This window comes from Rhinopithecus bieti, unplaced genomic scaffold (genome assembly GCF_001698545.2).
Source record: "Rhinopithecus bieti isolate Rb0 unplaced genomic scaffold, ASM169854v2 scaffold_45617, whole genome shotgun sequence".
NCBI lineage: Eukaryota > Metazoa > Chordata > Mammalia > Primates > Cercopithecidae > Rhinopithecus > Rhinopithecus bieti.
In genome coordinates, this window is record NW_016819136.1 from 2,272,352 (window position 1) to 2,288,046 (window position 15,695).

Sequence of the window (15,695 nt, forward strand, 5' to 3'; positions counted from 1 at the left end):
ACTTTCCTATAAACATGCATTAGATCAAATACAAAAGAGGTGCCAAAAAATGATGTAGGTCACTACAGAGCAATGGATGTTTAAAATTATTTTTGGTAGGTTGCTTTCAATAGGTCAATTGTCCTAAAATTGACTCTGTTCCCTGGCTCCCAGTTGAATTCAAGTCCACTCAAAACGTATGTCAAAATTGGGATTAGAATCTGATTGGGATCATAGCTGGGCATAGTGGCTCATGCCTGTAATCCACACTTTGGGAGGCTGAGGCGGCCGGATCACTTGAGGCCAGAAGTTTGAGACCAGCCTGGCCAACATAGTGGAACCCGGTCGGCTCTACTAAAAATACAAAAATTAGCCAGGTGTGGTGGCACACGCCTATAATCCCAGCTACTTGGGAGGCTGAGGCACGAGAATTGCTTGAACCCGGGAGTTGGAGGTTGCCCCACTGCCGACTCTGTCTCAAAAACAAAAAAAAAGATCTGATTTGGATCAGATCAGAAATTAGCTGATTTCTCTTACAATCACATCTCTACTAACGGACTGCATGAACTGTTCCTAATGTGCTAGATTTGGATATCTATGAACCCTTCCAGAGAATGGAACTGCTAAGAAGTTTGCAACTGCTTTTTAATGTATTTCAACCTTCTTTTACTTTTCAACTAATTGTGTTAACACTACCATAATTTCACCAAAGGGTTAGAAACTCTCTATCCCAATTAAAATATAGTCCAGGGCCAGGCACGGTGGCTCACGCCTGTAATCCCAGCACTTTGGGAGGCCAAGACGGGTCGATCACCTGAGTCAGGAGTTCGAGACCAGCCTGGTCAACATGGGAAACCCCATCTCTACTAAAAATACAAAAATTAGCCGGGCATGGTGACATGTGCCTGTAATTCCAGCTACTAGGGAGGCTGAGGCAGGTGGATCACTTGAAACTGGGAGGCAGAAAATGCAGTGAGCCGAGATCGTGCCACTGCACTCCAGCCTGGGCAACAGAGCGGGAGTCTGTCTCAAAAAATAATTCAAAGTTAGCGGGGCATGGTAGTATGTGCCTGTAATCCCAGCTACTCAGGAAGCTAAGGTAGGAGGACCACCTGGGCCTAGCAGTTTGAGGCCGTTGTGTTGTGTGCTATGATCACACTACTACACTCCACTCTGGGCAACAGAGTGAGGCCCTGTCTCTTAAAATAAATAAATAAATAAATAAATAAATAAATAAATAAATAAATAACATTTCAAAAAATATAATATATAATGGATAATTATATAATGAAATATGTATATATTCTATTACAAAAGAGTATGACTTAACTATTTCTTTGATTTTAATGACTAGCAAGTTCTTTTTTTTTTTTGAGACGGAGTCTCGCTCTGTCTCCCAGGCTGGAGTGCAGTGGCGTGATCTTGGCTCACTGCAAGCTCCACCTCTCGGGTTCACGCCATTCTCCTGCCTTAGCCTCCCGAGTAGCTGGGACTACAGGCGCCCGCCACCATGCCCAGCTAATTTTTTGTATTTTTAGTAGAGACAGGGTTTCACCGTGTTAGCCAGAATGCTCTCAATCTCCTGACCTCATGATCCACCCGCCTCGGCCTCCCAAAGTTCTGGGATTCCAGGCGTGAGCCACCGCGCCTGACCAATGACCAGCAAGTTCTTTAACCCAATATAAATGAAATAAAAACCTTAATCAAGAAGTTACCAATTAGACATGCACACAAATATCTATATGACAATTACATTCATCTAAGTTACAATTATGACTAAGTCATCCATTAAAAGAAAGAATCCACCCAAGTTTTACTGAACAGAGAATAATATATTTTCTTCCAACTGCCCAAGAGTTTGGTTAAATGTGAGTTATATGAGTTAACAGGCAAAGCTAAATGTCTATCCTTAAGAATAACTATAAATAAAGATTACCAGTAGATAGCAATATGGATTACAATGGAATAAGCCATTGTATTCACTAAGTCTACTTCTATAGGCTCAAAGAGGTACAATAAATGTAAGTACAGCAGTCAAGGGAGCAAAAATACCAGGAGAGCCAAATTCCTTTGAAATTTAACAAAAATAACAAACGTTCGGCAGGTCACATACAGATGGAGACAGAAACAAAAGATTAGGACAGCTGTGGTTGACCTAGTCCACGGCTTTTACCTGAAAGCTGGGGCTTTTATTCCCCAAGGAACTGCTTCGACTAGATTTGCTGCCTTTGCTTTTAGTGGGTCGTCGTCTTCTCCCTGAAAGGGGAGCAGCTGGGGGAATAATAACAGCAGGGGGCACCTTGCCCAGTTTGGTATACAAAGATTCAATTTCATGCTTCTGGCGACTCTGCAGGTCCTGAATCTCTTTAAGATGTCTATGAAAGATAACCAAACATAATTCAAAATACCATAATCCTCTTCATTCAAACAAGAATTAACAGCATATTCCTAAACCTGCTTTCAAGTATGTACCAGTTACTAATGAACCTTTTCCCTAAATGTACTACCATAAGATTCTAGTTTGTCAGCTCACCTTGCTGGCCTGCATTACCCAAGCCATATTCCAAGCTCCTAGCCAACAACAAATGGTTGATAATGTTTTAGGAGGAAAACATTTCCTGACTTTTGAGGCCATGCACACAATAGCTGAATTTGCTACTCTGATCCAATTTGCCAAACAAAACCTGCCAACATAATCATACATCCAAGTGCCATTACCACATTCATTTAGTGAACTAATAAAGAGCAGTTAACAGTGATAAAATATGCTATTAATACAAATAATAATACAATAACAATACAATAACAATAACACAGTAATAATATATTAACAACGAAGACGTTCTAGAACTAGAAATGCTATGGGTCTGTATTGTATAAGTACAAGAGAAGCTGCCTGTGCCTCTGAGTCAGAGGTTGGGAATCTTTTGTGTGTGTGTGGGGGGCGGTTGGGGGCTGTGTGTGTGGTGGGATGCCGAGGTGTGGGGTAGGGCTTCTGTGGCACTGTCTCTTTAAAAGAAATGAGACATTAGCATATTGTGGCAAAAATATTATTAATCTTGGCTCTAGGATCTAGGACTTAAAACATTATCTGACTTTCTTTCACAAGAAAAAATATACTTACTTATCTCGTAGTCGTCGCAGCTCTAACTTTAAGTCTTCATCTTCGATATCTGACTCATTGTCACTACTCATGTAAGAGGAGTTAAATGAATTACTAAGGCTTTGACTTAGATTCTGGATAGGAAGGCTCTTTGAGCTCAGTTGATGAGGGGAGTGTGGACTACCTGAACCATCATCCACATCCCTACTTAAAAAGGCGGCCTCCAGGTCAGAAGATGGCCCATTTAGATGTGAAGGCTCTGACAGTTCAGGCTTTTCTTTCTTTGGTATCACAGCAGGAAGAACAGCTTGTTCCAAATCCATAAAAGGAGGAGATGCCACTGGTCCTTCTTTCTTTGTGTCAGTGATCTTGTCCTCAGTTTTCGATACAGAGAAACGACCCACTTTGTTTGCTGTGGTTGTCACCTGAAAACGTCCAACCTTGGTAGGCTGCCCAGTGTCTGACTTTGCCTCTGAGGCAGTAGTTTTGTGGGCACTCTCTGGCACATCTGAAGAGATACCAGGGATGGTTATCCCATTCGGCTCTGGTTTCACCAAGGTACTCTCTGGACTACTACTCGACAACACCGAGGACTCTGAAGTGCTGGATTCAAAATGAACAGACTTTGCATCTTCCGACTTACTTTTACCCTCTTTCTGGGTATCATCTGCTGCAACTGAAACCTGATGAAAAAAAGAACAAAGATTAAAAACTGAAGTTCTCAATATCCAATTTCTATCACAGACAATTTAAAAAAGGAAAAATAAAGTCACTTTATTTCCCTGTCAACGAGTAGGCTGATTATCTCTTTACATAGTGCCTCCATCTCTGACTATGAAGAAAAATTGAATACCATCACAGAGAACACATGTGTACAGAGAAGCAGATTCTGTGTGGCTACGCTTACAAAGTAAATAATTTACTTTCGTATTCAATGTCATACACAGAATTCAGATTTATGTCTTAGTCAACATATAAATAACAAAAGGTCAGGGCTAGGCATAGTGGCTCACGCCTGTAATCCCAACACTTTGGGAGGCTGAGGCAGGCGGATCACTTGAGGTCAGGAGTTTCAGATCAGCCTGGCCAAAGTGGTGAAACCCTGTCTCTACTAAAAATACAAAAATTAGCCAGGCATGGTAGCATGTGCCTGTAATCCCAGTTACTTGGGAGGCTGAGGCAGGAGAATCACTTAAACCCGGGAGGCGGAGGCTGCAGTGGCCTGGGTGACAGAGTGAGACGCCATCTCAAAAAAGAAAATAAATAAATAAATAAAATGAACAAGATGTACAATTTTTAGGGTTGCCTGTGAATAAGAAAAACTACAAGGTAAATGTTAAATGCCTGTTAATCCTCAAGAATCAACACAACTAACTGGTAACTAAAAAAGAGAACCAGATCCTTGCTCTGGTTTGTCCATGTATTTACAGATACAAACTCAGCCTACCTATAAATGCTCAGGACCTGTTCACAAATGAGAAAAATATCACTTACTCTTCCCAGCCAGAAAATGCTCACATGTTGGACAGTAAGTAAAATAAAGTGATATGGTATCATGTGTTTTAATTTAAAGAATTAATCTTATGACAGTTATTTTAAATGTGGAAAACATTTTTATACACAAAGATGTTTGCTGTTACTTAACTTATTATGTTGGAAAAATTAGAGATGATGATGGAGACTGGTTAGGTAAACCAATTACTGAATGGGGAAAAAAGCTGTAACATTTGGAACAGGAGAAATGGTACTCAATTTTAAATACACACTTGTACAGAAAACAAGGAGTGGAAGGAAATACACCCCAAAAAGTAATCTTGGGAGGTGGGCGGATAAATAGTACGACTATCTAACGTGTTTTTACTGTTGTAAGTAATCTATATTTTCTTTAGTATATATTACTTTTATTAGGAAAATGCTAAAAAGAGCTACAAAGTACTATGTAATAGAAATCACTAGACTGGCAATTACATCCCAAATTACGTCCCAAATAGGTAGGCAGTAATTTTATTATATAGACAACTCCTCCAAAGGAAGGCATCAAGGCAACGCAAAGTGACTGTCTTACCTGAAATCGTCCCATCTTAAAAACACCAGCTCCTGAACTAGTTGCTAGGACAGGGCCTTTTTCTGTGACTTGAGAAACTGAAACACATACACGGATGAGGAAAATATAAGTGTCTCTTTCCAGTTAACTTATTTTCCCGTTGGCTAGAAATACAGCAAAACCAAACTACACACGAGGAAAGCTGTTAGAGGCAAAGAGAACTTCCTTATCTCCTCCCTCCATGAGGCTTTGTCCAACAGGGGAAAATAGTTATTGTTTGCTCTACTACTAGATACCAACTATAACATTAATATATACTATAAAAACAAAGGTTAACAGGCATTAAAAACTCACTACTCATTCTTTAATTCAGAGATATACGTGAAATGAAGGATGAGATGTTACTGAAGACGTTAAGGACCCATCTTTATTTTATTTTATTGAGATGGAGCTTCGCTCTGTTGCCCAGGCTGGAGTAGAGTGGTGCGATCTCAGCTCACTGCAACCTCCACCTACTGGGTTCAAGTGATCCTCCTGCCTCAGCCTCCCGAGTAGCTGGGATTACAGGTGTGCGCCACCACACCCGGCTAATTTTTGTATTTTTAGTAGAGATGGAGTTTCACCATGTTGCCCAGGCTGCTCTCGAACTCCTGATCTCAGGTAATATGCCTGCCTCAGCCTCCCAAAGTGCTGGGATTATAGGTGTGACTCACTATGTCCAGCCAAGACCCATTTTTAAATGAAAACCAGCTAATTTTATTTTCTCAATGTAACACAGGCAAATTCTAGAATAGTACAGTTCTCAGAATTATTATTATTATTATTTGAGACGGAGTCTTGCTCTGTCGCCCAGGCTGGAGTGCAGTGGTGCGATCTTGGCTCACTGTAGGCTGCACCTCCTGGGTTCATGCCATTCTCCTGCCTCAGCCTCCCAGTAGCTGGGACTACAAGCGCCCGCCACCACGCCTGGCTAATTTTTTTGTATTTTTAGTAGAGATGGGGTTTCACCGTGTTAGCCAGGATGGTCTCGATCTCCTGACCTCATGATCCGCCCACCTCAGCCTCCCAAAGTGCTGGGATTACAGGCGTGAGCCACTGCACCTGGCCCTCAGAATTATTGATAAGTAGTTTTGGGCAATTTTAAAATCTTTCTGGGGAACAATGCTTTGAGTTTCTTTCTAGAGATATATTTATTTTATACAGCTAGTAGAACATTGAGCAATTGTGATGTTTTCATGTAATTCTGTATCTTTGAGATCACTCCATATCAATGCCTCATTCTTTTTAATGACTGCATACTGTCATACCCTATGTATATACCATATATATATTTCACATTTAATCAGGCTTCTACTGATGGGCATTTAAATTATTCAGAATTTCTTTTCTTTTTTCCCTGAGACAGGGTCTCACTCTGTCCCCCAGGCTAGAGTACAGTGACGCCATCACAGCTCACTAGTCTCGACCTCCCAGGCTCAGGTGATCCTTCCTCCTCAGCCTCCTGGGAAGCTGGAACAACAGGTGCATAGCACCACATCCAGCTAATTTAAAAAATTTCTTGCAGAGATGGGGGTCTCACTATGTTGCCCAAGCTGGTCTCAAAATCCTAAGCTCGAGCAATCCACCTGCTTTGGCCTCCCAAAGTGCTGGGATTACAGGCGTGAGCCACTATGCCCGGCCCAGAATTTCTTGCTATTTTAAAAATAAATATTTTCTTATAGATCTGTACAATAAATACACCGTAATGAAAGTGCTGAATTATTTCCATTTAAGACTGCAGTAGACATTACTATTATAAATTGATCCCCACAGAGGCTGCACCAAGTCACTGGTGGCTATTAAACCCCTGATTTATCAATGAGAGGTGGGAACTGCTATCAGCTGTAGGCTTACTTTGTATTTCTATCCTTACGGACGTTAAATACTTTCACATCTAAGTTTCCTTTTCTGTATCTTCTGATTGTTTTTTGGTTCATGTTGAATTTTAGGAACTCTATATTAGCAAAACAAGTTCTTTTTGTGATATGACTACACATACCCCTCCCCCTCTCACAAATATATATATTTCCCCAGGTTTTCATTTATCTTTGCAATCAATGGCACTTTTCTTCCATGAAGAAAATTTTATATCTATTACTACTTGCTTCTGGATTAGACATTGAACTTAACACCTCTATTAAACTTATCTGAGAACTCCAAACTGATCCATGGACCAAATTCAGCCTACTGCCTGTTTTTGTAGATAAATTTTATTGAAACACAAACTTACTTATTTATGTATTGTCCACTGCTACTTTTGAGATCTGAGTAAGCTGCAAGAGACTATATGGTCTAGAAAGCCTAAAATTTGTACTATCTCACCCTCTGCAGAAAAAAAGTTTGTCAACCCTGTTCTAGACAGCTGAAAAAAATCCCCTTATGATTTCATATAATATTATTTTAGGATATAATATTTCATCTTTGGTCCACTTGGACTTTACTTATGTCTAGGATAGTGGATCCACCTTTGCTTTTTTCAAGATGGCTTTCGAGTTGTTCTAAACCACTTATAAAAATATCCCATCTTTCAGCCAGGCGTGGTGGCTCACGCCTATAATCCCAGCACTTTGGGAGGCCAAGGCGGGCGGATCACCTGAGGCTGGTGACCAGCCTGACCAACATGGAGAAACCCTGTCTCTACTAAAAATACAAAATTAACTAGGTGTGGTGATGCATGCCTGTAATCCCAGATACTTGGGAGGCTGAGGCAGGAAAATCGCTTGAACATGGGAGGTGGAGATTGCAGTGAGCTGTGATCATGCCACTGGACTCCAGCCTAGGCAACAAGAACGAAACTCCAACTCAAAAAAAAAAAAAAAAAAAAAAAAGAAAAGAAAATTCCATCTTTCAATGATTTGAAAAGCTACCTTTTCATATTCTACATTCTCTTTTATTGGTAGCAAACTTTTATTATTTTCATTGTATATATTTGATAATCTACATTATCATTTCTAGACTATTCTAATGATCTACAAATGACTTCTTTTAAAATGAGAGCCAACTGAGAATATAACTGCCTTGAAAATAAAAATATTTAAATTGACTAACTGAAATTTTACATTTGTATTTCCATACAAATATATGTCCAGACTATTCAAGCTTCTATCCCTATATATCCAGTGTCACAAAAGCTAAGAGGTTATCAGTAAATTAACTTTTCTAAATACAGTATGCTTTAATTTCCTAATCTCTAATAGCAAGGATCTGGCCTAGCTAATAATGAAGGGTCTTATCATTACCTCCTGTATAACCTTCCCTCTGCCAAATAACAACAGAATAGATTTATTAATTTGCTAATCTTTCAAGCTTCAGATATTACTACCAATGCTCCTCAGTTATCAAATACATGGAAATGTGTCTTTGAAACAGTAAACCTCCTGAATCAACTGCAGGTAGGACTGGAATTAGTAATATAAAAGGAAGAAGGATGTTTCTCACCATCCTTCTGAGGCTGTGCTCCTGCTTCTGTAACTGCTGTTGGAGCCACCACGGACACAGGCTGCAAAACATACACAGACAGATACCACAAATCTTTAGCTTCAGTCACTCAGACTTTGGCCTCGTTGCCTTTCCTATGGTCTTTGTAAAAGGGCAGAAAGGAAGTATATGTGATGAAACACTTATGTCTGAGAACATTTTCTTTTCTTTCCTTTTTCTTTTCAAGTCTAAAAGTCTGACGTAAAGAAAGGCAGCTGTCAGGGCCGGGCATGGTGGCTCACACCTGTAATCCCAGCATTTCGGGAGGCCAAGGTGGGCAGATCATTTGAGGTCAGGAGTTTGAGACCAGCCTGGCCAACATGGAGAAATCCCGTCTCTAATAAAAATACAAAAATTAGCTGGGTGTGGTGGCGGGCACCCTGTAATCCCAGCTACACGGGAGGCTAAGGTAGAAGAATCACTTGAACCTGGGTGGCGGTGGTTGCAGTGAGCTGAGATCGTGCCACTGCACTACAGCCTGGGCAACAGTGCAAGACTCTGTCTCAAAAAAAAAAAAAAAAGGCACATTTTAAAAGAAGGAATTTCTACTCTTAATTCTTGATTGTCTTCTTCATTTTCTCATAGGATGCTTAAGGGTATAACTTGGATAGTCACAAAAACAGTTTCAATCAAAACATTATTATTATTATTATTTTTGAGATGGAGTCTCTGTCGCCCAGGCTGGAGTGCAGTGGTGCAATCTCAGCTCACTGCAAGTTCGCCTCCTGGGTTTTACGCTATTCTCCTGCCGCAGCCTCCTGAGTAGCTGGGACTACAGGTGTGCACCACCACCTCCGGCTAATTTTTTGTATTTTTAGTAGAGATGGGGTTTCACCGTGTTAGCCAGGATGGTCTCGATCTCCTGACCTCGTGATCCGCCCGCCTCGGCCTCCCAAAGTGCTGGGATTACAGGTGTTAGCCACTGTGCCTGGCCCAAAACATTATTTTAATCTGACAAAATTTAGCCTCCTCTAAAACAAAAATACAAAATCCATAGAATTGATCTGTGGCACAGTCTAACCAGACGTACAACTAGAAAAGCACCTCTCAAATACCATCTTTTCCACAGTGACACTCTTGAGTCAGCATTAATCTTTCATTAACCAGTCTCATTTCTTTTGGCTAGAATAAGCAGGGACTCTGAATACATGTTAAACGTATTCATAATGGTTTAGGTTACAGTTTGTGTCCCAGGCATAGAATATATTAAGTAACGTTATGAGGAGATTTTATCAAGATTTTCAAAACTTACACCAACCGCAGAAGTCACTGTGATAATCTCTGGACTAAGTGTTCTTCTCAATTGAGCATCAAGATCCTCTAGAGGTTGCTGGGCCTGAATGAAAACAATCAGAGTCAATACACTTCCTTGGCACCTCCAGAGTCATGATATAGAGCCAATTTAGATAGGACACACTGTTTTACGCTTCATTTTGGCACAACATAACATGTGTCTTTACAGAACATATAAAACTATACTCAAATTTAGTACACTGCTTTGATTATTTTGCCGGTTTCTCAAGATTGTATGTCAGACTCTTAAGGCTTAGAGTAGTTCAGTTTGCAGTTTAAGAGAAGTCTTATTACATTCTATGTTTGATGTTACTCAAAATGGTAGAAAGAGTTGTTTATTTGTGCGATCTTTAAAATATATTGTGAAAAATGTACAAAGATCTACTGGTAGAGTCACTGTATCTCATATTCCCTCTTTTCTTTCTCAGTTTTATACATCTTTCTGGGAAGTTGCCCCTATGAATAAAAGATGGCATTAACGTATTCTGTCACTATCACAGGGTATTATTCTCTTCTTCAGGTCTTACATGTATACTTCTTCCCTACAGATGGTGGCAAGGAGATCTGGGTATTCCATCCTGTTAACCATTCCATCCACCCCAAGCACACAGCTTCCTTCTACCCTTCCACAGTCTAATCCTCCATCCGTCTTGGCTTCTATCAATCTGTTCTTGCACAGCCTTCACTGATGCCTCTCCCTGTATCTAGGACCCCACCACATTCTCACTTGCTATTTCTCATCACACTTTATGCTCCCTTAGAAATGTGAATACATGTTTTTAAATGAGAAAATAAGTTTAAAACTAAACTCCTGATTTATGGACTTTCACAATGCACTTTCCCCCAAATCTGGTGGCTGACGGAGCGCGTTCTCTGTTGGAGTTTTCACTTTATTGTGGCAAGTTCCTTAAATGGTGTTCCCCTGTATACTGGGACCAAAGAAATAGGGATAAATTCCAACTCAGCCTCTCAAGTAAGCAGTTTACCACGTTTTCTTATTTCTTACATATGATTCAAAATAAGTTCCTAATTTAGTTTAAAAGTTTACTGGCTTGTCTCATGTCAGAAGCTTTTTCCTGGTCACAACAGGTTCACAATTAGTACTTCTCTTATGGAAATTCAACTAAATGTGTTGGTGGTAGGCTGGGGTGAGAAAGGGAAATAATAAATATTACACGTAATTCTGTCCACCACTGCACTCAGTGAGCAGAACTGACTGTGAGATGGGAACCTCAAGTTCATGTGGCTGGTCTCAGTTCCTCCATGAGTAATCTCATGTTAGCACCTCAGTGGGCTGGGTGGCTTTTATTTTAAAATATATAGCACACACAGTTTTCATGAACTATCACTCCTATACCTACCTACATGTAAGCTGATTACTTCATTAGGTGGCTAGTGAAAGAAATGATAAACACTCAAGAAAAAACTGGTTGCTCTGGACTCACAGAAAAAGTTTATCAGTTGCCACTGTGCTGCTTCTTTCTAAGGCACTCTCAAAGTTAATTTTGATTATATATGCAATTTTGCTATTCTACAGAAGTATGAATGACAAAGGGAGCAATATGGGTCTGGCAAAATGTTGGCTTTGCTGTTTTCTTCCTTCGTAAGATACAAAAAATATTAGTATCAAGTGTTTTCAGATAACCGGAAACATGACAAACAGAAGAGCTATGAAGCTTCTTACTTTAAGTAGGACCTGGGTCATTGGCTATAACGTTTTAAAAGAAAGGTGTTACTAAATCAAAGCCAAATAGACAAAAGCCAAGACCACAGTGGATAACTTCAGCAAGCTTTGTCAAAGAAGGTAGGGCGCAGGAAGAAAATGGTCAAGTCCTGAGGCACCTGGGTTAGAGAAGGTCCTGGAAAAGGTGGCAGCTGCTCACTGGGCAGAGCACCTGCTGGAAGTTCAGTACGCACCGGCAGCACCTACAGACAACAAAGGGAAATTCAAGTCCATGAGACACTAAATATAAAGACTGCATCCTGAAGAGCAAATCAACTAATTTGAATGCACAAATATAAGAATGAAATGTATCTAGTTAAGACATGTTTGTCACCAAGGTTACACTCTGGTATCTGTCTTAAAAAAAGGTATGACGACCAGTGATATTCTTATAGGGGTTACTACAATATACCTATAAAATGAATAGTAAAATACAGTAAAAAGTCGTTCCCTCGGGAGAACAGAACAAAGGCTGTATGTACATAAGTGGCAGTATCCAGATACTCTTGCGCTACTTATTTGGTACAGTACGTATCAGGCTTTTGCCATGCAAAACAAGATTTTCCGAGAAAAGAAAACAGTAGCTGGTTAAGAAATAACCAACAGGCAGGCCTGATAACAAAAGGCATCAGAAATCTAATACTATTATCAAGAATTTCTGTTTTATCTGAGTGAAGATTCTGCATTATCCTACTATAAAAAGAACCTCACATCAATGGCAATGCAGAAAGAGGATGAAGCACACAATACAGTAGATGTAACACAGCCTTGTTATTTGGAGAAGGTGGCAGAACAAGAGGAAATCCACCACAGCATAATTAGATAATAAATTCCAGTTACTTCAGTCCTAGAATTAGATTATTTCTTCCTCCTCTGTATCTATTTCCTTACTAACTTCCAATTTTCTATAACCCCCAAATTGTACAACTATGGAATCTACAATGAAGCCAAAAATTTGCTTCATTCTCACTGAAACAAAGATTATGAACTGCTCTTATGTGCATACATTTTGCTGACAGATGCATTTAGCTCCCTTTTGGGATACAGACTTCTTCAGTTTGTACCAATTCAGATGAAATACTTGTATTTAACCCGATAATTATACATTCATGGAAAACTGTGCAGCATAATTAACCCCCAAATCCTGCCACACTTGAAATAAAATCTTATATTCATTGTAGATATACCCTCAAACTGCTGTCAATTTGTTTAATAAATACTATAAGCCAGGTAACTTTATAACTATGTTTCTAACTTGCAAGGCTGAATTGAAAAATGTACTTAATAGGGAGAAAAAAAACTGATCATATTTATCTAATTCTTTTATCCCAATAATTTTACCAGAGGCTTAGTTAAAGGTGGCTTTGAGGGAGCAGTTCCAGGTTTCACTCCTGATGTAGCAGTGCTGACTGGGGTAGAAACTTGCCCAGGTGTGGCCACTGGTGTAACTGGCAAAGCAACTGTTCCTAGTGGCAAATTGGTTGGTGGTAAGCAAGTACTTGTGGTAGAAGTCAGGAGTTTGCTTGGTGCAACAGCAGTAGTTGGGATGCCTGGTGTGACAGTGCTCTCTATGACTAGTGAGGTCTCCAGTGAGACAGGGGCATGCTGAGCTCCAGATGAGCTGTGTTCACTGAAGAGAGACCGCAGCTTTTCTTCTAGAGTCTTTATGTCATCGATCCCAGGAGCTTTGGGTTGTGTATCAGAATCTATTTCAGGACAATGAGTATGGGGCTGGTTGGGAAGCAAAGCTGGTTGAGGCTGACTATGAATTAATGTCTGCTGTACAGCAGGCACATTGGCAACAGGCTGTACCAAGGGTGGGATACTAGGTACTTGGGGTAATAAAGGTGTAGAAGTAGGTCCTGCTGCTTGGGGAAGAATAGGAGTAGAAGCTATCACTGATGGAATGACCAAAGGATGCAGCCCACCAGGCTGAGAGATAGAACTAGACACTCCTGCTCCAGGAGAGGAAGAGGAAGATGGTGCAGAGAGGGACAAAGCCAATCCAGTTGTAATGCTATGAGATGTCTTATCTAGTGAGTGTGCACTAACTACAACGGTCTCAGCTAAAGTAGGAGCAGAAGTACTGCTGCTAAGCTGAATAGACAGCTGTGAAGCTGTGCTTGGGAGTGAAGTGGTGGCAGAAACTGATGTTAATGTGACGCCCACAGTAGTGCTGCCTGCTGCCTGCGGAGACACGACAGCTGGAGGCTTAGGACCTGGGGTCACAGTGCTGCCCCCTGCAGAAGCTGAAGTTGCTGAAACTGTTACTGAAGGATACGGTGCTGTACTAGAAACAATGTTCTCCGATGTGGATGTGGGGACTTGAAGTGATGGGGAAGTAGTAGATATTGAGACAACTGCAGGTATTGTGATACTTGAAACTACACTGGAAAGTACTGGTGATTCAGACACAGGTGGTATGTGGAGACCACCTGAAGTTACCACACCCGTGCTGGTGGCAACTCCAGCAATCCCCTCTTCAGTGGGCACCGTAACCTCAGACTGAATTACTGATGTGGAAATGTCATTAGGAGGGCTGCTTGTTGCAGGGACTGGTACTGTGGCTGCTGCTGTGGCTGGGACTCCAGCAATGCTACTTAAGAAAGGAGGTACTACTGGAAATGTTGGTGCTGTATGACTGAAGTTTGGAGGTGCCGTATTGGGTCCTTCTGTCATTTGGGCATGTCTAAGTTCAGAAAAGGCCTGTTGTAGACTAAGGGATGATGCAGAGTGAGACAAGTTCATTCCAGGGCTCTGAGATGCAGAGGCAGCAACTGCAAAGGAATACAAAAAAATAAGAATCAGCCCATTTTAAAAGGATGGATTCAAAAGATTGTCCACTAGCCTAGGTCAGCTCCTATAAATATCTGTTTTTGATAAAAAAAATAAGGAGTAATCTTAAAACACAGACAATAGTACTAAGTGCAGAAATAAACACATACTACAATATCTATTATACAGGCTATATCTAGGTATGGCCATGCTTCTTGGCTTTTTCTGTAATCCTCTCTATTCTACACCCATTTCCCTCTCTCATATGTTTATCTGTTGGTTATAACTTCAGTTTTCTATTCTTTTTCATGATCTGTGTCATCATAAATCACTGCTTTATGATTAAGCTTTCAACATAGCAGAGGCACTGTAGAATTTACATAACAATGTGGCAGAATCAATCCCTTACCTGTATCTGTTATTTCACTGGTGAAAAGTTTTGATTCTCGTAATCGACTTTCTGGCACAGGACTCACTATAAACCTTCTTCCAGCAGAATGAACAACTTGAGTTAAAGAACTGGTAGGAATGCCTGGTCAAAAACCAACAAACAAACGCAACTTATTATTATAAGTATTGTTAGACTTCATTATTGGCAGACACAATTGCTTTTTTTTTTTTTTTTTGACACACAGTCTCACTCTGTCACCCAGGCTGGAGTGCAGTGGCGCAATCTCAGCTCACTGCAACCTCCGCCTCCTGGGTTCAAGCGATTCTCAGGCCTCAGCCTCCCGAGTAGCTGGGACTACAGATGCCCGCCACCATTCCCAGCTAATGGCTTCTTAAGTCAAAGGTAAAAACAAGGAAAGAAAATAAATTCACCTATTTGCTGTGGCATGGAAGACACAGGAATTGGTTGTTTGAACTCTCCTTCCAATTTCTACAACAAACAAAAGTGATTAAATACATTCTCAAACGCAATCTCAATGACTAGGCAAAGCAAACTGCCACATGCGAAAAGAACATAAAATAATGTTGGTCATGGGTATCAGGTGATATCACTGGACATTTTGCATAGCAAATTTAGAACTATGAAAATATTTTAAATCAACAAAGTTTCACTATGGGAGTGGTGAACCTACCTGAGAACCTGAAAAGCCATAGTCATCCTTTCCCTGTAGACTCTCCAATCCCTGGTCACCCTCTGGTTCCACACTGACATCCTCACTGAGCATTTCATCAGCTTTTTCAATAATTTCTCGTACTTGATCCACAAATGACTCTCTCTCTATTGCTAGAATAAAGTCATTGTTCACCTGTAA

The 15,695-nt window shown here is 40.5% G+C and overlaps 1 protein-coding gene across 1 annotated transcript in view; it reads right to left on the reverse strand.

Annotated features, from left to right (window-relative positions):
• WNK1 (WNK lysine deficient protein kinase 1) overlaps nucleotides 1-15,695 on the reverse strand; it is a 164,727-nt gene that overhangs the window by 11,548 nt on the left and 137,484 nt on the right. Inside the window, 10 exon segments of the mRNA XM_017858548.1 lie at nucleotides 2,160-2,354; nucleotides 3,104-3,765; nucleotides 5,148-5,224; nucleotides 8,604-8,664; nucleotides 9,895-9,978; nucleotides 11,778-11,861; nucleotides 13,000-14,435; nucleotides 14,843-14,965; nucleotides 15,256-15,313; nucleotides 15,516-15,689. Coding sequence (XP_017714037.1) covers nucleotides 2,160-2,354; nucleotides 3,104-3,765; nucleotides 5,148-5,224; nucleotides 8,604-8,664; nucleotides 9,895-9,978; nucleotides 11,778-11,861; nucleotides 13,000-14,435; nucleotides 14,843-14,965; nucleotides 15,256-15,313; nucleotides 15,516-15,689 — 2,954 coding nt within the window.